Here is a 24,723-nt window from a genome sequence, read left to right as displayed (position 1 = left end):
TTCAATAGGAATCCGATTCTAACTTCTGTTCATTCCAACTCCCCCTCAATTCAATTCATCATATTTTCATTACGGTTACGTAAACATGCCATTTTATCATAAATTCCAAGTGATATCCATCGATTTTGCCCGAGAATCCATCAATGAGTTGTTTCTTGGTTAACCATTACACCAAATCAGACCAACTTTCTTTCTTGACACAAACTAGATTGGGAGTTTGGGGAAATCGAACACTAAATTTCAAGAGCGCGGGTAAATACAACCACTCGAAGCCCCTACAACAAAATTTTATCTTGGTTTGGCTGAGTCCGTCCTCGATTATACGTACCGTGACCCGTTATATATAGTAGCACAGCAATGATCAAGTTTCCTTAACAAACCAAAGAACCTGCCGTTTCAACCTACAACATTGCTTTAGTATGACAAGAATCAAGAGTTTTAAATTAAAAAGAAAATGGCTATAAATTAGCCTTTAAATATGAAATGTAAAAATAAATAAATAAAAGGCTATAATATGCCTCACTTAATCCATCAAGCTATATTTCAAGCAAACACAGAAACACTAACATTTCTACATTCTAACATCACAACCGATGTTACAAATTTGACCCGAAAAAAACCGATGTTACAAATGTCACCAGAATCTAAGACCTGATAATATAGCACCACATTGATTGCAAGGCCAGTCTGATGACATTCAAGAACCAAAGAAGGTAAACAAATTAAAGAAGCAACTTAGCTAAATCTAACGCCTTCCCTCATCTTTCCACTGGCATGATCCGCGAATCAACCGTTGACAGGATCTGGGGCATTGACATGCCTCCAGACACAACGATTTCTGCATTAAAAAATAAACAAATAAGATACTGCATCAATGGTAAGTACAACTTCATGGAGATAAAGCAACTATTTTCCTCTCTATTTTAACCTTTCACTTTTCGGATGTGGTAGGTAAATTCAAGCTAAGGGCTCAAGTCTATTAATCCCTGCCGCTTTATTTCTATATGAAGTTGAATAATATAAGCTTACTCACCAATTCCCTCCCGTACGGATAAATTTGGTCTGATAACATCCTTGGTGTTGACCAGGAACACATCACCAATGTAAAGATGGTTCGTGGGAACATAAACACAGCACAACTCCTCATCTCCAGAATAACTCTGCAAAATAATTTTGGAGCCAAGGAGAAATAAAGTCACCGTTACAAACAGTCTGAAAAACCAATTATGTTTAAAAGCACAAGCTGCACAACATCATTTCATCCGTTAAGTTCACGTTTTTTACAATGAAAAATTATTACCATACCTGTAGGACAACGGATGAAGTGATGAACCCGAATGCATATTCACCAATACGTGGATGCCTTATTATGGCCACTTCCTTGAAGGCTTGTGTGTTTTGATCTGAAATTATAGAGCTAAAGATTAAAGATTGGCCCCACGTAATTCATTCATTCAAACAAAGAGGATGAAAATTTCTATAGAGCTCACCTGGGGATATGGCAGAACTAATCTGCTTGGAGGCATTGTAGATATGACGAACAAACGGCATTCTTTTGATAAACCACTCACCAAGGCCCAGGACAGATGCACCCAACCATGATGACATGAACACCCCAACGAGAAATATGAATGTTATGGAAGTTACAAATCCAAGACCTAACATGTATATGGAAGTTGAAAGGTCAATTATACATTGTAAAACCAAACCAAAACAGAATCACTGAAAAAGGATGTGTTGACTGTAAACTAGGCATCATATAATGAATCTGAAAAAAGCGTGTTGTGTGTCATATGGTGCATTAGGGGTATATTTTTTTGTCAAACTCCAACATTGACCATACCATATGCGATGCAGGAGCCAAGTTAACACATTAGAGTCCTAGTTTCTTATGTAATAAATGCAGTTTCCACGTACTCTGCGGGTTATAAGTTAGTCTTTACACATGTACTCTCTATGTTACAAGATTAATACAATGTGTCATAAATTAGTCCTTAGAATTCCTAAGTATATTCATGTGGATCTTTCCAAATTCATGTACCAATTAGCCCATAAAAGGATCTACTTTGAAAGCTTTTAAAATCAGATTTAGTGAAAAGTTCTGGAATTTCTGCTTGCGTGTGAAGCACATGTTGACTTGGAGTGAATCCAAGGAATATTCTGGTGTGATGCCAGATTTTTCCTAACTTCTCTTCTGAGGTGATTCCAATACACCTTTGTTGTGATGCCAAAGGCCAGAATTAGTCTGGATTTCTCTTTTATTCCCATCCCTTCTTATTGTCCTACATCATATGGCAACATCCTTTGATTCCTTTGCTTACATACTCTAGATCTGATATATGATCACCAGGGCAATTAAGCACCTGTTTCTAAGAATAGGACAATAAAGCATGCAAGTTAAAGAAAGTCAAACTCTAGCTTCACAGCATCTTGTTTTCATTTATCTAAAGGATATGAACTGTCATTTATCCAATTACCAAATAACTAATGCAAGTTCGAATAATAACAACGAAATAATGGGGATAAAGGGAGTACATTTCTGAATACTACTTACCAAAAATGTTGATTCCAAGTTGAGCATAGATCGGAGAGAAGAAGCCATCCACAAAGTGAATGAACCACCATGTGATATAGAAAGTGATCGCTATTGGAAATAGGATCACACTGTAAAAGAACAAATAGTGAGCAGCCAACATAATTTATACGAGAAAAAAGCAATCTTGAACAAAGAAAATGTTGACAGCAAAGCTAGTATGATATAATATATATGATCTCATTACTACTGCATCAAATGGATGCACCAAGATAAATCAAAACATACATGATGAGCATAAATTTCCATGAAATGGTCTCAGTCTAAAACTTATAAGAAGCTAAGTTGTGCATTTCTTGAATTCATGCGAGAGGGTAGTTCTCTATCTTATCCAACTATTACTTTGCCTGTAACAAAACTCCTAGAGCTCAAACAAATGATATACTTCTACTTTCAGAAAGAGGGAAAAATAGATTATAGATACATGCCAACAATCTAAGTTTAAATTCGTATCACTACCAAAGCATTCCATCCTTCAGAATACCTCATGGCTCAAGCTAATAAACTTAAAAAGTACCTTGAGAACTAAATCTTAACAGTAATCAGAAATCCAAGAACTTGTACAGGTGCAAAAAACTAACGTCACATTTTGATCATTAAAGAAATTTACCCTCCCCACAACATAGAATTGATGGTTTACACACAGGTTCAAATGCAATAGCATATGCACGTGATTTGAACGAAAATAGGAGCCACAAGAAAGAAATATTCACCATCCTGTCATGAACTTTTTTGATGCCCAACTTCTAACAACTTTGGAAAACGTCTGCACAGACATAATTAGAAATCAGAACGATTTTACTGAAGATTAAGAAAAAACGCACAAACGCACTAAACGTGGGCAAACTTATGTGGCAATTTAGGCCATAAAAAATAACAAACTTATGTGTCACCCAATTTCTTATCGAAATGTCTAGATATACCACTATCAATTACTTGGAAGCTGGAGGATAGAAATAAAGTCGTACTCATACCAAAATTTCGAACCAATTAGCACATTTCAAGTCCAAATTAACTGATGAAAATTTGACAAACAAACCAAGACCCAAATCTGAGTTTGCTTCTGCATTAGTCTCATGAAACAGTACATCAAACTAAGTCAAACACAAAATTAGAAATTTAATCACAAGAATCAACCCATGAATCACAATTAACACAAACACACTAACTTCAATTCGCAACCTATGAAAGAATTTCAGAATTTCCCTCGAATTTTCCTCCATTTTCTCAGCAACCAAACATAACATAAAGCAATGAAATTTGAAACAGAAAGCTAAACCCTAGGCCCATAAAACAGCAATCTAAAATCACCTCGCGGCCGGTGTGGTGGGAGGAGGAGGAAGACGAAGAGGAGGGTTTGGACGATGCATCCTCGTCGCCGGAGTCCGCCACGGGAATGAGAAGCTCACGGTCTCGCGGTTCTCTGTCTCTGCTCGCCATTACAATCGATGACGACGACTTCTCATCGCCCATCACCAGCAGACCCCAAATTGATATACGGCGCCGTTCCAACGCCGCAACGCGGGGCCCTTTTTTGCCAGTGAAATTCCAGATGAGCGAAGGACTCTGATTAGAGAGAAGCTCTCCTGATCCTCGTTTTGCTTCCTTTGTATTTCTGGCATTTCAATTTTTTTTGTTTTTATTAATTAATTTAATTAATTTTTTAATTGGGTGAGGATTTTGAAGGAATAAAATAGTTAATCCTTTTTCTCTAATTAGGCGAGTACTTCAAGGAATTTGTTTGTACAGCTAATTAAAAAATGGGCGGATTAATTAATGCGTAATCTCACTTTGTTTCTCAAAATTTTCTGTATATTGATGTTTGATGGGCTGTGTATTCAGATGATTGGATGGCAGCATTTTTGCCCCTCAATTTGGTTTTCTTTTTTGGTAATGAAGTATTGAGATAAGAGAGTTGTTGAATCTCTACTATATATACATACACAATTCTTAATTAGGAGTGTAATTTGGATGGTCTTTGAAATTAAATCTCAAGTTGGACTCCTAAGTGGAGGGGATGAGTAGATGATGAGTTTAACTTGAAAATTGATAAGAGCGTAAAGAAGATGTCAAATTTATGGTGGTATTATTAACGTCTAAAAAAAAACAGTTGAAAACTCACTTTTGTACAAATAAAAAAATATGTGTAGTTCACGTGAAATGACATATTCACTATGTGTTGCCAATTTTAACATTATGAGTTTGACACTTCCGCTTCTACAATTAAATTAAAGTGGAGCTCAATGTAGATGTATAAATAACTTTTCCAAATTAATCTTATCTTATAGGGGATGTCATTAGTACAAGAACAAAGGGAAGCAAAAATAAATGAACTTAATTTGGTTTTTTTGGTAGAGGAAGGAAAGACATAACTTGGCTTGGGACATCGACTTGGTCATCTTATTTTCTTGTGATTGCTACATGTTTTAAAGTCTAAAGCAGTTGAAAAGTATGTTTGAAAGTTTGTGTGTTGAATTTTTAACATCATATAACATAATTGGTCATCATCAACTAAGCTAGCAATACTAACACCAAACACTCTACCGAATATCAAAAGCATTTTTAATGGTGTAAAAGCATCTATTTAGTTGTGTCAAGCAACAAACTGTTTTTTCGTAAAGGGATACTTTGGATGTGGTCCCTAGTTCCTAACACTCTTTGACTAAAACCTTAATGGTATTTAAAGTTTGATCAAAGTCCCTTTACTTTGTACACCTCATTATATTACTATTAATATTTATATTTTTATAGTTTTGACATTAATTGTTTGATATTTTATGAGATTTATAATCCTATAAATTTAAAATCCCTCATTATAATAGTATTATAAACGGCTACAATAAAAAATATTCAAACATTTTGATTGAATAAATGGATAAAAACTATGTAACAATAAGAAATAATAAATGGCAAAAGAATATATCCATAGTGTTAAAAAAATTGGTACATTTCACATATAACAAAGTGGTACATTAATAAAGAAGAATGGGTACATTATAAATAAATTAGGGTCCAAATAAAAGATTAAAAAATTATGAGTACAAATGAATTTTAAAATATATGGGTGCAAAAAGAAATTAATACATGGGTACAAATAAAACTAAAAAGAAAATACTACAAATTTTAGTTGCAAATTAAAAGTTGGTACAAACTAAAAATATAAATATATGATACAAAGTTTAGCCATAAAACATAAATATACCATATGTAATTTTTCTATCTTTGATTAATTATACAATGTCACGTGACGGTAAACACATGGACACAAATACAAATAAAACTTTAAAAAATATGGGCACAAAAAGAAATTAATATATGGGTACAAATTAAAACTGAAAAGAAAATTGGCACAAATTAAAAAAGGTTTGCAAATTAAAAATGGGTACAAACTAAAAATAAAAATATAAAATTTAGTCATAAATATAAATATACTAATTGTAACATTTTTAACACTAAGGGAATATATTTAAAAATAAAAAATATCTATTATTGAAATAATTAAAGATATTAATACCCAAGGACCTTGATCAAAAATTGAAAAGGAATAGGGTTTTAATCAATGAAGCAGTGAAAAGAGGGATGCGAACCTAATTTCTCATTTCGTAAAAGTGTTACGTAAACATATACATTATACATAAGCATTTCCAAATGACCCCTTATTCATCTAGTTATACTTTTCTTCTTGGTATTGAAAATCCCTCCTCGTTGAGAGACTTTTCCAGGTGTCGGGTATTCAGTCGTACTCTACATGACATAATACAAAAGTAAAGAAAATTATATATTTTACTGTGTTATTTACTTGTATTATGACACGTAGAATACCGGACACTTAAAAAAAATTCTCAAATAAAAAACATGTTCAGAAATGAGGCCCAAAATAAAAGGCCAGAAAAGAGAAACCCTAGAAAGGAGGATTTTGGACATGAAACTAGCACCATTGGCCCAATGGAGATTTCTTAATATGTAAGAGATGCAGGCTGCAGGCTTGAAATGGATGTGGATGAAGTCACAGTCCAAGGCGAAATCATGGTTAGTTTCCGCCGATTAGGTTGGTAGTGACCGCCCTTTCTACCAGAGCCTTGCACGTAAGTGGTGCTAGATGACAGACCGTCCTGTAAACTGTAGTTCTTCCACACATGACAACATAACATTACTCCACCTCTTTGAGGTGAACCAATAATTGGCAACATTAGAAGGCGATCGTATTACCATGTTTAAATCATATAACAATTGATTTTGAGTGAAAGTTCTAGAATGGACTGGCCACGAAATACGTAAATGAAAGATTGAATGTGCGGTAAAAGATTAATGGCTAAGCATTTAACAGATAAGGATTTCAGTGCATACTTTTTAAGAAGTTAGATAACTGAAAGAAGTACATAAGAATGCATGATTAACATGTAGTACTATTATCGTGACATCTAATTCGTAATTTATGTGTGATACTACCAGAGACAAAAGGGTCAACTGACACTCCGAATTTCGGTGAATCTCTATGGATGACTTGAATGCTGCTATTTTGAAGGTTGGAGTTGCCCTTCATATAAGCCCTCCAACAACTTGATAAAATGCCTCAAAGAGAAGTTGCCTTATTATTGTGAAAAGTTCATCGTGTAACCGAATGTAAGATCAATGGTTGAATGATAGCGTGGTGGTTTAATTGAGAGCAATGTTTTTTCATTGAAAATGAAGTTATAATGCAGCTTTTTCAAATACGATGAAAACATGTCGTGAACAATTATAACTTGTATTATTATTTGTTCTACAAATTATAAACGATAGAACTATAGTTTAATTTTTGAGTTATTATATGTCCAGTAAATTTTTTACACATGATCCTCTGAATAATTTTTGCTGAATCCGCTGCTGAATATCACCGCGGTCATGATTGAAGGGCATAAAAGTATTTCTCTACATCCACGACTCTATGATCAAGTGGAGATTAGAGCCTAGAAGTTGTAAACGAATAATTGGAGGAATAATCAATCAAGAAAATTTAGATGGACGGAAAAATAGTTGGATTGGGAAGGAAGTGGAAACAAACAAAAAGGTGTACAAAAAAGTTGAGCTACGTGCCAGCTTGAAACTTCTCCTGACTTCGGGCGCACAAAATTAGTCAATCTCGGACCCTATGACTTGTGCTCCGCAATCGCAGCCAGCCAATAGATTCTTGAGTTTCATATAATTAGTTTCTAACATTCGTGGAAGCACTAGCTTGCACAAAGGAATCTATATAACTATCTATCTGGGATTCTAAAGGTAGAGAGAAAGAAGCGGAAAAGAAGAAAGATGCTGGAAGGGAAAGCTACGATAAGGGAAGCAGACATGCCAGAAAAGATGCAGATGCAAGCCATGGCTTGTGCTTCTCAAGCCCTTGATCTCCATGACGTTTTTGATTGCAAATCCATAGCCGCCCACATCAAGAAGGTATATACTTCGCGATTACTGATTTTTCTTAGGGTTGGTTAGATACCTATTTCGTTTTTCAATTTTACTTGAAAATCAATTAAGAAAATATAGCTAAAATAAGGAAATAGACAATCTTCAGATTTCTTTTTCCTAATCAATCAAGTCTGAAGATCCGAACCATTAAAATTTGATTTATCGATTAAAGTTGTTATAACTTTTAAAGTAAATCATGTTTGTTACCGTTGAATCAAATTTTAATGGTCTGAATTTCAGAACTTGATGAATTAGATGGAAGAGATCGGGAGATGATTCCTTTCCCTAAAATAAGTCGAATCTTTGTTCATTTTACAATAATAGTTAATTTTTTTTTCCTTTTTATTTAAAGAAATTTTAACGAAAACATCTCGGTACTTTTCGTTTTAATAAAAAATCACATTTTTACATTAAAAAATCAATTATAGTACTTTTTATTTTATCTTTATAATTAAAATTCAAAATTTTTAAACCATTTTCATTAATTTTTTTTTATTTAATGATATTTGCGTCTTCAGGAATTTGACAAGATGTATGGGAGTGGGTGGCAGTGTGTGGTGGGTTCTAACTTCGGTTGTTTCTTCACTCATTCACCTGGAACTTTCATATATTTTGCTCTGGAGACCCTCAATTTCCTTGTCTTCAAGGCTGCCTCTTCTTGAATTATTTCCACCACTTTCACTATATATATATATATATATATATAGAGAGAGAGAGAGAGAGAGAGAGAGAGAGAGAGAGAGAGAGAGAGAGAGGAGTTTTTGTATAAAATGGTAGTGAAGTAGTTGAGGAGTGTCTCTTTGTAATTCCGAGGAGTGTCTCTTTGTAATTCCTATCTCCTTTTTTTCTTTGTTAATAGTTTGTTTTTTTAATCTGTGGTTGTATGAGTATATGTTTACAAATACCGACCCAAGTTGCATAATGCACTATTGAGAGTTGAATTATAGCTAGCGGTACCGCCAAGAAAGGCATTGCAATTTGCACCCAGTCCAACTAGCCAAGTCATATAAAAAGACACTGTTGGATGTACGTTAGATGCCTCTGGTTGGTTGAGTCAAATATTGGATTAGAGGTTCACGATTTTAAAACTTAATTTGTCTCCTGGTTTGGCTAATTCGTTGAAGTGTTTTAGAGTTGTTAAAAATACTTTTAGATAATTAAAAATTAAAAATGTTTGTGATGATATTGGTAGAAAAAGTTATAAGCGTTTTTAAAGCATTTAGAATTTTACTAAAAAAAATTGACTTGCTTTTAATTAATGAAGTGCTTCAAGTAAAACGCTTATAAAGAAAAGTGGCTTCTAAATAACAAATGCGGTAAATAACATAGAAGTGGTTTCTAAAGTGCTTTTTCATTAGAGACTATTTTTATTTATTTTATATATATTGTATAGCACATGCATAGACTTTGGTGGCTTGTTTGTATGGAATATTTTTACTCATCACCTTCAAATAATGGTAATACTCATCATCCTATTTCTCATCATCAAATGAGTTTAGATTTCGAAATCTGTATAGTGAATAGACACAAATCTCAAAGTTTAAATTCACTCAACGATGATAAATAAGATAGTGATCATTACCAACACTTGAGGATGGTTAGAATAATACACCCTACATTTAAGTATGTTTAAAATATTTGATTTAAGTGACTGTATTATTTCCGAGGTATGAGGGGCCCCAAAAAAGAGACTAAGGCCATCTCCAACCAAGGGCTGGCCAGATGGCTCGTTTTAACCCTCTGGCTTTCAAGATATTAATATTTTAATTAACAATACAGGGCTATATTTGCATCTGTCTCCAACCGAGGGCCAAATGGCCATATGACTTGTTTTAGCCATGTCACAAAAAATCGTCTCCAACCGAAAGCCAAAGGACCAAACATAATTTATTATTTAAATTTAAAAACTACAACAACTTATATTTAAAAACTATAACGGTAACTGGCCCAAAAAACCCAAAAAATTAGAACTTAAATTTAATGAATGGTTTAGGTATTTATAGGGAAAAAAATTAGAATTTTTAAGAATTAAAAAAAAAAGGCCCAAAAAACCGAAAAAAAAAATTGAATACAACGGCTAGTAAGCTAGCCGTTGGATTCAAATTTTTGTTTAAGCATTCCTATCGGTTATAACCGACAGGAATACTCAGCCCTCTAGGCCAGCCCGGGCTGGCTGGCTGGCTGCTTATGGCCAACCCTTTGGCCTTTTCATATTCCGTGGGGCCCACGAGTCATCTGGTCCTCTGGAACCTTCGGTTGGAGATGACCTAAGTGGAGGGCTACATTTGGCCAGCCTAATGCCCATTTGGCCAAATAATGGCCTGATGAGCTCTATAGAATTATAGCACAACCATCATTTAGAAATGAATTTTTTCTACAAATCAAGTCATTTTTTTACTTTTGAACCTTTAGCCCTCTCAATTAAAGATGACCTTAAGGTAGTGAGCAAAAATGTACCCTTGCTTGTATAGTGATTTTTACTAACTAATGATGACTAGTACATAAGTTAAGGGCTCATCTTGTAAGTTGTAACTTTTCATTCTTCAAATACACTATATTTGTTTGATATTCTGAACAAATTATGCAAATGTATGCCTCCTTAATCAATTCGTCTAAAACCAATTTTCTCTGTATCATTCACTACTTTCTCAGCTTCATCTAAAATCAGTTTCTCTGAACTATATCTCTCTCAAACATTGCTTACGTACTATCTGAAATAATCTTCTCACCTCGATCGCAAACAAACTTGTCGAAGCACAAATTATTAACAAATGATGAGTGTTACAAGAATATAGAGATTACAGTTGATTAAAAAAAAGTAAGATATTAATCACAACTAAGTAATTACAACTTGACTTCTAAACTAAAACAAAAATAGTTAATTACAACTGTATAACAAGATTGTTTTATTACATTATTTAATTAGCTTCAATAAGATTTGGGTCGTTACTTACATTCTTTTTTTTGGGGAAAAAAACGATAGTCATTAAGAAGAGAGCACGTACATAAAAATAGAGGATTGGGTGCATAATGGGCCTTGATAAAAACCTTGCCGAAGATTTCAACCCGAACGAAGAAAAAAAGAGTGTCTTGCACATTCAAACAAAAAGAACTAACTTCCTAACAGTACAATCAAATAAATTACTATGTAGGACAATCTTTCAACAAAACATCCATAATTAAATCAGGCGGATCTTCAAACCACACTATATCAGTATCACTACTAATTCTTGCGCGTGCTAAACATGTGCCACCTGATTGGCTTCTCATTGAACATGGGAAGCTCTCACCTTGGGAAATGAAAATAACAGCTGCCTAATGTCATTGATAATTGGTCCCATAATAGACACATCATCTTCTTGTCTCTTCATGGTAACAAGTACAATAGCAGAATCCTCTTCAAAATACACAGGCCTCCATATGGGATCAACTCCTTGGCAAACAATAGAGCCCTTCTAGCTGCCAACAACTCCACTTGCAACAGAGAGGTAGCATGTGCAATGTGGACCAAGACTCTAGCCACAAACTCACCCTTCTGGTTCCTGAAGACGACCTCTACTCCACCCTTCTGTGCACTCTTCACCTAACTTTGCATGCTGCGAGTCCGAGGTTCCTTATGCATTTTATGGCACTGATGATAGGACGCAAACCACTCCTTCGCTCTAAGAGACACCTCCCTATGTGCTGTTTGTGTTCCTTTCCAAATCAAATCATTCCTAACCTTCCATAAACTCCATATAATCATCAACAGTAACTCGAAAATTGAATCAGGAAGAGAATAAGCCGAATGAACAACCCAATCTTTTAGTTTCATACCTCCGAGTTGTCCTACTCTTAACCCAAGTGAAGAAGACCAGACAGTAGCTGCCAAAGAAAAATCCCTTACCGTTTGCTCGACTGTCTCTACTTGGCCCCCGGCACACCAAACATTCCTCTACTACCAAAATACGCCTTTGTTTAAGCTTTCCTCAAGTAGGCAAAGCATCCAAGCAACCAATCCACACATAAATTTTCATTTTCCTAGGAACACATGTATTCCATAGCTTCTTTCATAAAACCATGTCAGCCACATGCGATCTCGATAACCATTTCGTTACCCCCACAACAGTAACATCCTTCCTTGCTAAATGGTATGCGCTTCTAACCGAGAACTTACCATTCTTTTCGAAGTGCCACAATATATGATCTTCCACATTCCATAAGCTTAATGGTGTATTAATTCAGCTTCCTCCAGACAAAACACTTGCTTGACTAGCGGTACATCCCAATACCGTGTGTCCTCCAAAAATAAATTAATAACAGTGGCCTCACTATTCCAGCCCGCCGGGGTCATACCCACAACCGGAAAGAAACTTTCTCGAGGAAGCCAACCATCTTTCCGAATCCTGATAGTAGAATCATTCCCAACTTACCATCTCATGCCCTTACGAATAACGGTTCTTGAAGAGGCGATACTTCACCAACAATAAGATGCGTTCGTAGTAACGCGAGCACCTAAGAAATTCGAATCTGGAAAGTATCTTTCCTTAAAAACTCGATAAGCAAGTGAATCTTGCTTGGGTAGGAACCACCATGCCTGTTTAGCAAGTAGCGTAATGTTAAATGCATTCAAATCCCTAAAGCCCAGGCCGCCTTCAAATTTTGGCTTACAAAGCGTTTTCCAGTTCATCCAATGAACCTTTCTTTGCCACGCGTCCCCATGCCACAAGAACTTGGCCACTAACTTATTTAACTCATCACAAAAAGATTTAGGAATGAGGAAGCATTGCATGGAATAAACCGGCAAGGCTTGGGCAACTGTTTTGAATAATATTTCTCTACCCGCATTACTCAACCACCCCCATCTCTAACCATTTAGCTTTTTCCACAACCTTTCTTTAATATAAGCAAAGGTCGCTTTCTTCGATTTTTGAATGAAGACTGGCAATCCCAAGTACTTGTCATGGAAATCCACTTTACGAACGCACAAACAATTAGCCAACAACTGTTGATCCACTGGAGCTAAGTTAGGGCTGAATGCAACACAACTTTTAGCAAAATTAACTGATTGCCTTGAAGCATTTTCATAGATTCTCAACACATTTTTAATGTTTTGACACTCCTCTAGTGTTCCTCTGGCAAACAAGAAACTTTCATCTGCAAAGAGAAGATGACTAGTACTTGGTACCCGTCGACGCACCTTAATACCTTGAATTTTCCCAAGATGTTCTTCCCGCTGGAAAAGGGAAGGAAGACCTTCGGCACAAATAACAAAAAGGAAGGGTGATTGGTGATCACCTTGCCGTATACCCCTTCAAGGATGAACATAACCCACTGGTTCACCATTAACTTTAAAAGAATAAGTCACGGTACACACGCAATTCATAATCATTTGAATCCAAGTATTTGCAAATTCCATTCACCGCATAACTGCTTCCAGGTAATTCCATTTGATTTTATCGTAGGCCTTACTAATATCAAGCTTGAAAGCCATCACACCATTCCAACCTGAATTACGTTTGTGCATACAATGGGCTATCTCCTCCACAACCAAGCTATTATTTGAAATTAGCCGACTGGGGACAAGGGCACTTTGAGTGGGTGATATAATCTGGGAAAGAATGAATTTCAATCTATTCGTCAAAACCTTTGCCGCGATTTTATACAAAACATTGCAGAGGCTTATAGGACGTAATTGAACATCTCCGTAGGGTCCTTCACTTTAGGGATAAGAGTAACGTGGGTGAAATTAATCTTACGCAAAATACATCTGGAGTGTAGCATAGATCGAATACCATTGCACACATCCGAACAAACGACATCCCAGTGCTTTTGATAGAACCACGGGGACATGCCATCTGCTTCGGGGGCTTGGTTAGGTGCATTTGAAATACCACATATTTTATCTCTTCATCGTATACCAGACGTATTAAATCCGCATTCATCTCCTCAGAAACCACTAGTAGTATATTAGTCAGGACCTCTTCCATTCCATCCTCTCCATGAGACTCAAACAACTTTGAAAAATAATCCACCACTACTTTCTCCATCCCGCTTTTGGACTCTTGTCGCACTCCATGTTGATCATTGAGACCGAATAACCAATTCCTTCGTTGTCTACGGTTAACACGTTGGTGAAAATACTTTGTGTTTCTATCACCAAGTTTTAACCAATTAGCCTTTGCACGTTGACGCCAAAACGATTCCTCTTGTTCCAGGAGCATGTTACGCTTGGACATGAGTGCTTTTTTCTGCCCAATTGTCTCATTCGTAAATGTTGAGCCCAATAAGCTCATTAATTTATCTTCAATTTCCTTAATTTCTTAAGAACCATGACGCACATTTTGTTTTGCCCACTTAAAAATCAGCATTCTCGTTTATTAAATATTATTTTCTCTATTTTAAACACGTTCAAAACATCTTAAAAGGCGTGTAATGCCGGTTATAAAAAAAGTCTTTCACACACGAATAATAATTTGATTAAATTAGTTGTTAAATGATTGTTTTTTTTTTTAACAAACGATATTATCTATACTAAGGGGAAGATGGTGAGTTTAGTCTCACAATGGGCTAGCAATAATGTGATTCAATCAATTGTTTATTAAATATTATTTTCTCTATTCTTAATGTTAATTCTATAAGGACTGATTTTATTATGTAAATTCAGCTACTTTAATTGGTTTATGAGGGGTTTCCTTTAGCATGATCTAAGATTATTCATTTATTTCAAATATTTGACATTCCTTTTGTTAATTTACACATATATATACATTTAAAACATGTAAGTCATACTTAACACATCGTAATTCAAAAAATAAATTCTGCACGCGCTCATGAAGGCTAGTTAAATAATTATGGGCACCAAAATCCCCACCAATATGCCGAGAGTGACGGACGTCCATCCCAAAACTGGTCGGTCCCCCAAGAGAAATCCCCCCGATACTTACTTGTATATAAATATATATATATATATATATATATATATATTATTCTTTTTTCCCTCTTTTTGGACAAGACTTACATATATATAATTAATATCAATTTTATACGTGAAGATTATTATAATATTTTTTTGGTCAATAGAAGATTATTATTTTATTTATTCATTGTAATGGACATATACTCATATAGAGTCTGGAGTTTCCTGCTAGTTTCCTTCCTCTTTCCCCCTTTACCGGCCGGGACTCTGTCGTTTACCAAGTTTCGACGCCAAGTTATTATATTATTATGGACGACTTTCTGTTTTTTTGGACTGCAGAAAGGTTGACTTGGCTTGGGTATTTCAGTATCATCCGTTCGGCAAGACAACCACGCCATTTTTATTTTGCGATCAGAACCACTGCATTGCCAAAAAGTTTATACCATGACAGCCAATCAAGCCTCCTCTTCATCCTCTTCAAAACTTTGGAAGTACGACGTGTTCTTGAGCTTCAGAGGCGAAGACACACGCAAAGGCTTCACCAGCCATCTTTATGCTGCACTAAAAGACAGGGGATACCAGGCTTATATCGACGAGGACGATCTAAAAAGAGGGGAACAAATAAAAGAGGAACTGCTCCGGGCAATCGAAGAGGCGAGGATCTCTATCATTGTCTTCTCAAAGAGGTATGCGGATTCGAGTTGGTGTCTTGACGAGTTAGTGAAGATCATGGAGTGTAGAGAAAAACTCGGGCGAGAGGTTTTGCCAATCTTCTATGATGTCGATCCTTCACTTGTGAGGAAGCAGGAGGGTTGTTTGGCCGAAGCATTTCAGAAGCACGAAGATGGCATCCGTGAAGAGAAAGATGACAAACAACGTGAAGCTAAGGAAAAAAGAGTAAAGCAGTGGAGAGAGGCTCTTACTCAAGCTGCAAATTTGTCTGGCCACCATCTTCAAAACTCGGCTAATGGGTAAGCTTATTTCATCAGACTATATATTTCCCTCTATATCATTGTTAGTTTGATCGGGTTCATATCATACAAGAAATTAGATTATAATCCTTAAATAAGATCGACTTTTCACAAAAGTTGGGTATGAGATTAAATTTTGATTTTGGTTATATACCACCTCAACATTTTTTCATATATCATCTCAAAATCTAGCTAACAGTTATTGACTTTTGATTTGTTTTATTTTGAGTATGAAAAATAGAATATTTTTAATTTAATTTGTATTCAATACCTCAAAATCTAGCTAACAGTTATTGACTTTTGTTTTGTTTTATTTTGAGTATGAAAAATAGAATATTTTTAATTTAATTTGTATTCAATACCGATAAATGATTACCTTGTTCTATTAGTTAGTATCACGTTGCAATAGATTGCATCTCATTCAGTGTAACACTTCTTTGTGTACATATATGTTTAGATGCGCTCGCATGCACACACACATATTATGTGTACTTATACATATGAACCTATCAGTGTATTAAAAGTATGAGGCGTGGACGAGGCGTTCGAGGGATAGCCCGGCGGACCTAAATTTTTTTAATATATACACTGAGCGTACACATTTATTATATTAAAAAAGAAGAAGATTATTAATCAATAATGACCTTGTGCACACACATATATATACATATATTATATAGAGGATGAAAAACACAATGAGCACATATATAGCAATGCACGCAAACAACACACACATCCATTATATAAAAAAATAAAAGGAAAAATTAGTATCTAGTCCCTAGTTACTAATGTTCATTGACTGAAACCTTATTAGTTCTTAGATTTTGATCTAAGTTCCTAACATTAATTTAATAATGAATTTACATATCAGTTACATAATTTTTTTTAAATAAAAATTAATAATTGATTTAGAATTTTAATACTCACACCTTTATTAAACTCCTAACTAATTTTTAATTCAAAACATTTCCAAAATAAAGAATAAGTTTGTACCCATTAGCGTTTTTTAAAAAATATTTTCAATTTTTTAATATTATATGTACCCATTCATGTAATTTTTTTCAAATTTTTAATCTTAAAATGTACTCATTCTTAAATATACCAATTTGTTATATGTAAAATGTACCCTTTTTTATATAAAACCTATTCAATTTTTTTCTAATCCATTTTTAAACTTATATGGGTACATTCTTTTTTCTTTGATTTGAGAATGTATCCATGTCAAGTTTAATCGAAGAAATTTACTAATGTTATTAAGCCTAATATCCATTTTTTTATTATTATTATTTTTAAGAATATACCCATGCTTTGGTACAATAATTTTTTGGTTAATTTTGATGAATGTACCCATGTTTACACACACACACTAGTATATTTATATTTTAATATTTTTAACCCCACAAATTATGGTTTTTTATTTAAAATCATTAATATAAACAACCATAAATTTCAATTTTTAATATAAAAAATATAAGAACGTACATAGAAATAAATTATGACATTAATTTCAAGGACTTCAATAAAAAATTGAAAACCAACAAGGTTTCAATCAAAGAATATTTATAGATAGGGACCGCATCCAAAGTTTCCCAAATAAAAATCAGAAGAAAAAAAAAGGCAGAGAGATGATAGTGCAAGGAAGAGGTATGAGGCAGTTAAAACCCTACCCAAAATTTGGGTTTGGGAGTAACAAATAAAATAAAATAAAATAAAATAAAAAAGAAGCAGCCAAACAAAGATGTCTGGACGCCCTGAGGCACGCCTTCCGCCCACTCCCTCAAAACAGAGGCGGTAACCCTTACTCCCAGCCTCAAAGGCCGCTTAGGCGCGCCCTGAGGCGAGCCTTTTAAAACATTAGAACCTATATATATTTATATACTGACATAAAAATATATAATGACATATATGCTCCTATGTATATATTTGTGTGACTATACATTTTGAACTTGTATATATTTATGTACCGATATATATGCATCTATGTATATATTTTGTGCACCTATACCTATGACCCTGTATATATTTATGATCTTAATTTACCTCCAAAATTGGTTTTATCTCACTTTGCTCCTTGAAACTGTTTTTTTTTTTTTTCAACTATTTTGTCCCACTTCATCCCATTTTGTTAAAGAAACGTTAAATGCAAGGGTATTTTGGATATTTCACTTGTTACACATCTCTTTGTCTTGCCTCCATCTTGCCCTTTAGTTTAGTTCACTGATCTTCTTGGCAAAACAAATTAGGGTTCATGAAAGAAGAGAAAGAAATTTAATGATTTATAGGTTTGACTTTAATGTTTCTTGGGAAAAATTGAAATAGGTCCAATTTTATAGACTACCTTTTGAAATAGGTCCAATTTTTAGTGACTTTTGACTTTTGAAATATGTCCAATTTTTAGTTACTTTGGACCCATTTCAAAAAACTCCTTCTTTCTTTAACGGGATAGGGCAAAGTGAGACCAAATGAGTTGAAAATGACAGTTTTATGGGCAAAATGAGACAAAACTAGTTTTAAGGAGTAAATTGCAACTAAATAGCAGTTTCAGAGGCAATTCAATTAATAAGCCTATAGTTTTATATTCATTAATAATGGTTTTAAAATCGTTCATTTTAAATTGCTAAATTCGATTTGATTAAGTACGAAATTCTAGATGGAAAAATTCAAAATAAATAAATGTAGGCAAAGGTATTATATATGATGTGGTAATAAATGTTGAATTTTGAACTTAAATCAGATCTTTAAATTCATCTATATTATAATAAAAGAATGATCTTATTTAGGCCCTATATTATATCAATGACAAACGTAGGTAAAATCAAATATATATTAACTGAATTTTTTTTCCTTGGCCATGGCACAAATTAATGTCACATTCCGACCCGGGGCGGATCACTTCGCCGGCCCGCTCCACCACCGTAGCACGATATTGTCCGCTTTGGGCTTACCATTCCCTCACGGTTTTGTTTTTGGGAACTCACGAGCAACTTCTCAGTGGGTCACCCATCATGGGATTGCTCTAGCCCCCTTCTCGCTTAACTTCGGAGTTCCTACGGAACCCGAAGCCAGTGAGCTCCCAAAAAGCCTCGTTCTAGGTAAGGATGAGAATATACATTTAAGGATCACTCCCTTGGGCGATGTGGGATGTCACAATTAACCTAAACTAACCTTTTTGTACTCGCTCATGCGCATACAAAATACATTTTTTATATCGCGTCGCCCTACATGCGATGTATAGAATTTTGGAAAGGTAAAATGGTAATTATTTCTGATAGTGGAGCATTGCATGGCCATTTGTATTTATCTCAAATCAACGTCGTCACAAAATATATCATACTTGAAGGACATGGAAGGGGTAGATAAATAAATTGGTATCGAACTCTTTATTCACGAAATTTAGACCTAAGACTTCTATGAACAAGCGATATGATTAATCTAAATTAAATTAATCTAATCCATGGACATAGCTCCAGCTGTGCCTTCATTGAGTCCACTAATGATTATGAATTGAATTTTCAGGCATGAAGCAAAGCTTATCAGGAAAATTGTTGACGAGAATATTAAAGAATGGTTGCCCAGAATAACCCAATTAGATGTGGCCAAGCACCCGATTGGAATTGATTATCGCATTCAAGATATTATCTGTCATCTTATTCATGGTGGTAGACCAGATGACGTTGTCATGGTTGGAATTTGGGGGATGGGTGGATTGGGTAAAACAACAGCTGCCAACGCCATTTATAACAAAATTCATCACAAGTTCCAGTTCAAAAGTTTCCTTGCCGACGTTCGCGATACTGCAAGTAAATATGGTCTGGTTAATGTGCAAGAAAAACTTGTTTCTGACATCTTGCAAGAACCCACCAAGTTCCAGATAAACAATGTCAATGCAGGGATCAGTGTAATAAAACAACATCTTCGACATAGAAAGGTACTTCTTGTTATCGATAATATCGATAAAATGGACCAACTAAATGCAATAGCTGGAAATCATAATTGGTTTGGACCAGGAAGTAGAATTATCATAACAACAAGAGATGAACATTTATTAAAGCGAGCAGACAAGGCATTTTTGGCTCAGAAAATGAATGAAGAAGAAGCTCTTGAGCTCTTTAGTTGGCATGCCTTTGAAAATAGTTATCCTCACGAAGGATATCTTAAACTCTCAAAAAAGGTTGTTTCTTATTGTGGAGGTTTGCCATTAGCACTTATAGTTTTAGGTTCTTTATTGATTGACAGGACCCAAGCACAGTGGGAAAGTCAATTGGAGAAATTGGAAAAAATACCTGAAGAAGAAATTCTAGAAAAGCTCAGAATAAGCTATGACGGGTTAGATGTTACACAGAAGGCTATATTCCTTGATATTTCTTGTTTCTTTATTGGAATGGACTTGATATATGTCACAAAAATATTAGATGGATGTGGCTGTTTTGCAAGAATGGGAATCACTGTTCTTTGGGAACGGTGCCTTGTAACCGTTGAAGATAACAAATTGAAGATGCATGATTTGCTTCGAGAAATGGGCAAAAGAATAATTTCTGAAAAATTTCCTAGTCACCCTGAACAATGGAGTAGATTGTGGGATTTTGAACAAGTAACAGATGTATTGACGGACAAATCTGTAAGTACATTCCCAATACTTTTTTTTTTATTGCTTTACAATTTTTTTTTGGGTCTATCAATGCATACAATTGTTTTTTTTAACAAAAACGTTTATAAAAAGGGGTGTGATATCCACACACTCCATTTTACTTCTCACACACCTTTTAAATTTTCGGGCGTCGGATCGGATGAATTGAAGAAGATCAACGAACATAAATTATCAAATGATGTATGAGAAGTAAAATGGAGTGTGTGAATAGCACACCCCTATAAAAATTTGGCTAACAAATATGTCCTCTATGTGTGTAATCAATTTTCACATGGCTAACAAATATGTCCTTCCATGTGTTTAACCATTTTTCACATGCAAATAAAATAAGCTTCTTCACTGAATAACCTTTCGTTTAACAGGGAACCGGAGAAATTGAAGGACTTACTCTAGATTTGCGAAGTTCTGATAAGGCTAGTTTCAGTACAGAAGCATTTACCAATATGAAGAAACTGAGATTGCTCCAGCTCAATGACGTAGAGCTTACCGGAGAGTACACATGTTTTCCCAAAAAGTTGGTATGGTTGTGCTGGCTTGGATTCCCTTTGAAGTCCATACCAGAGGACCTTTTTGATCAACCAAAACTGGTTGCTATGGACCTCAAGTATAGCAAACTCGTACAAGTTTCGGAGGGTTCCAAGGTACACTTCATGTTCCGTTTCTATTCCTTTTGGATATTTTTTTTTTTTTTTTTTGGTTTGATGAGATCTTCATTTTGGATTTAATTTCCACTTCTTTTTTGCTTTGTGTAACAGTCACTTGAGAAGTTGAGAATCCTTGATCTCAGTTTTTCCGGTGACCTAAAAAAGTCACCGGACTTTTCAAGGCTTCCAAATCTTGAAGAATTGATACTCGAATTCTGTGAGAGTTTATCTGAGATTCACCCATCCATTGGTCATCTTAAAAGGCTTTCTTTGGTAAATCTTAAATACTGCGATGCGCTAATGTATCTTCCAGGAGATTTCTGTAAGTCGAAATCCATTGAGATTCTTCTTCTTAGCCACTGCTCAAGATTTAGAGAACTGCCTGAGGGATTAGGGGAGATGGTATCGTTGAAAAAACTCAATGCAAAATGTACAGACATAAGACAGATACCATCGTCTATAGTAAGACTGAAGAACCTCGTGAATTTAAATTTATGTGGTGTGAGAGTGTCACCGTCGAGTTTACTTGGCTTAAACTCTTTAAGACAACTACATCTCTCAAACAACAATTTAATTGATGGTGCAGTTCTTAAGGATCTTGGGAGTCTGATTTCCTTAGAAAATTTGGATCTTCAAGAAAATAGTTTTTGTAGACTACCTAGCCTCAGTGGTCTTTCAAAGCTTCAAATGTTGTGCTTACATAATTGCCGAAATCTTTGTGAAATCCCCGATTTACCAACAAATTTGAAATTCTTGTATGCACGTAACTGCACTGCATTGGAAACCATGCCCGATTTTTCGGAGATTTCTATGATAGAGTTTGTTCTCAACGATTCTCCCAAACTCACCGAAGTGCCAGGCTTGGACAAGTCATTGAACTCCATGGTAGGGATTCATATGGAAGGGTGCATCAATCTCACTGCGGAGTTTAGGAGGAGCATCCTGCAGGTACCTTTCTCTATCCTTTACATGCTCTTCTTTTTTTGTTTCTATCCCACAAATGCACATTACGTGTATGTGACACTTACATTACATCATACAGGGATGGTCTTCTTGCGGTTATGGTGGCATTTTTCTCAATGGGAATTGTGTTCCTGACTGGTTCGAGTTTGTGGATGAGGGCGAGGAAGTTGAGTTTGTTGTTCCTCAAGGTGACGGCCGTAATTTTAAAGGGTTGACTTTGTTCTTCATTTACTCGCCAATCTATAAATTTGAATTTCATTTTGCTGTTATCGTTATGAATAAAACCAAGCATACTGAATTGCGGGCCTCCATAACGTATGTCTCAGTACCAGATTACTGTGATGGTAAAGACGATTATCTCTGGCAGGGACAATTGTCGCAAGATGTTCTCGATTTGCAAGGTGGGGACAGAGTTAGTATTTACATACAACCTACTCACACTTACGTGAGAGTGAAGAAAACTGGGGTTAATGTAGTATGGGACAAACTTATGACAGAAAATACGCATGATTGGCATTCCCATTTGTATGAATATGATCCACATCCAGATTGGTTTGGGTGGTTGGGTGCTGATGTTGAGGCAGGAGCAAGGGATGACGCATCTGGTGACGATTATTCTGATCCCAGTGATGAAATGTATGATTCTGACCCACATACAGATGAGGAATGGTTGTCGGAAACCGACGACGAGGCAGAACCACGTGACGACCTATCCGATGAAGATGAAGATGAAGACTTAAATGAAGATGAAGACGAAGACGAAGATGAAGATGAAGATGAAGATGAAGATGAAGACCAAGATGAAGATGAAGAGCAGATATCTGACTCAATGGGCGCACGTGATCCGAGCACTAATCAAATCATGAGTAGTACAGAAGAACAACTAGCAGTAGCAGTGCATGATCATGATCCTCTTGGCCTTGCGCATTTACGCCTTTCCTTGTCTCTTGATACTCTTCCTGCAGGCCTTCATATTCAGCCTCGTTTGCGACAGCCTCACTCTCACTCTCAGCCTCAAACTCGTCCTGAGAATCTCCCAGTATTGTTCCAGCCACAGGGTCCAGCGCCCCGTGAAAGTGGAGAGCAGACATCCGACCCAGTGGACGATGATCCTCTTGCGCACCTTTGCATATCTTTTGCACGTCTTTCTTTGTCTCCTGAACATTCATCATCTACTTTCGCAGCCCACATTCAGCCGGACGCCTGACTCTGTTGGTCTTTACCATTTGGAGAGAGTGAAACTAAGAGAGTTGAATAGCTGTACTAGCTAATCAACGCCAAGAAAGTCATTGCATGCAAATTTGCAGCCAGTCCCCAAGTCCAGGTTGTATAAAAAGACACTGTAAATTAGCTCCATTGTCCTTTCAAAATATTGTTTATACATGCATATATGGCATCCATTTGGGTGTATTGTATGGTTCATTTGCCTCGAGTGGCAAAACCAGGAGATTTCCTCAAGAGTCTGTTTGATACCCATTTTGCAATTTACTTTTTAGTTTTATTTATTTATTTAATTTAATTTTTTTAATTTCACTTCCAATTATATATGAAAGCTGTTAAGGAAAGATAGCTAAGAGAAGTTTAATGGGCCTCCCAGTGCACCCCCATATGCCTTCTTGCGGTTCCTAAGAATTATGTTTGAGGACCACCTAATATTACGGTAGATTGTATTTCTTTTTAATCATAAGTGAGAGGTTTTACGTTAAACATCGAATTATTAGTTCAAGAAGTCGTTGTTATAAGATATTTGATAATCTTTGTAGTTTCGTGCTCGTTTCTTTCCTCTTTTCTCTCTTTCCTGTCACCTTTCCAGCCGGCAGTATGTCGTTACTCATCCATACGCTTAGATTATATGATTATATCTTGTTGAAGGAGCTTGAATTGGGTAGGGTATTTCAGAATTACCAGCGTTGCAACAACGCACTGCCATTCAACAGTCGGGACCGGAACCATTAGTGAATATGATGACAGCTCATGAATCCTCCTCTTCATCTTCATTCACCTCCAAATCAAAACTCTGGAAGACGACATGTTCTTGAGCTGTTATAAAATATACCAAGCGTACTGCTTTGGACACCTGGATAGCATGGGCCTCGATACCAACATCCAGGGAATCACTTGAACACAGTTACATCTGGCAGGGACAGTCATCGAATGATAAGCTCAATTTGCCGAGGGCGGACAAAGTTGGTATTTTTGTTGACACTGCAGAAAAATCCGTGAGAGTGAAGAAAATAGGGGTTAAACAAATTTATGAAGGAATATGCATGATGTATCATTTTGACCCACATCCAGATTGGTTGTATGATGAGGCAGGAGCAAGCAATGACTCATCCCAGTAATCATATGAGTGGTACTAAAGATGAAGGTGAACAGTTAGCAGTCCTATACCATCTGTTTAATATGAGTCTCACATTGGGAAATTGAGAAAATAAAATACGATATGTAAGTATATGATTCCACTCCTAATAACACCGAGGTTTTTTGTGATAAAACACACTACCTAGCAATGTGTGGTTAAGTTGGGACAATATCGGTATGGTTAGGAGTGGGCTAATGTCTTG

At 35.6% G+C, this 24,723-nt stretch overlaps 3 protein-coding genes across 3 annotated transcripts; 2 read left to right on the top strand and 1 right to left on the bottom strand.

The window, feature by feature from the left end:
• Positions 1–471: 471 nt before the first annotated feature.
• On the bottom strand, positions 472–4,205 carry LOC137742494 (protein CONTINUOUS VASCULAR RING 1-like). The gene is made up of 7 exons (XM_068482378.1): positions 3,905–4,205; positions 3,307–3,359; positions 2,555–2,664; positions 1,491–1,658; positions 1,306–1,403; positions 1,034–1,160; positions 472–838 (listed from the first exon to the last, which is right to left on the bottom strand). Exons 1-7 carry the CDS (start codon positions 4,064–4,066, stop codon positions 759–761), a joined length of 798 nt encoding a protein of 265 aa, XP_068338479.1. The 5' UTR covers positions 4,067–4,205; the 3' UTR covers positions 472–758.
• Positions 4,206–7,662: 3,457 nt separating this feature from the next.
• On the top strand, positions 7,663–9,128 carry LOC137744086 (uncharacterized). Its single transcript, XM_068483949.1, has 2 exons — positions 7,663–8,020; positions 8,554–9,128. The coding sequence occupies exons 1-2, from the start codon at positions 7,883–7,885 to the stop codon at positions 8,695–8,697; spliced, it is 282 nt and encodes a 93-aa protein (XP_068340050.1). The 5' UTR covers positions 7,663–7,882; the 3' UTR covers positions 8,698–9,128.
• A 6,041-nt stretch (positions 9,129–15,169) lies between these two features.
• Positions 15,170–23,630, top strand: LOC137729911 (disease resistance protein RUN1-like). Its single transcript, XM_068468967.1, has 5 exons — positions 15,170–15,904; positions 19,421–20,522; positions 20,915–21,193; positions 21,308–22,144; positions 22,239–23,630. Exons 1-5 carry the CDS (start codon positions 15,378–15,380, stop codon positions 23,364–23,366), a joined length of 3,873 nt encoding a protein of 1,290 aa, XP_068325068.1. The 5' UTR covers positions 15,170–15,377; the 3' UTR covers positions 23,367–23,630.
• Positions 23,631–24,723: the final 1,093 nt, after the last annotated feature.

This window comes from Pyrus communis, chromosome 1, assembly GCF_963583255.1.
Source record: "Pyrus communis chromosome 1, drPyrComm1.1, whole genome shotgun sequence".
Classification (NCBI taxonomy): domain Eukaryota; kingdom Viridiplantae; phylum Streptophyta; class Magnoliopsida; order Rosales; family Rosaceae; genus Pyrus; species Pyrus communis.
This window is presented reverse-complemented; position numbering and strand designations above follow the sequence as displayed.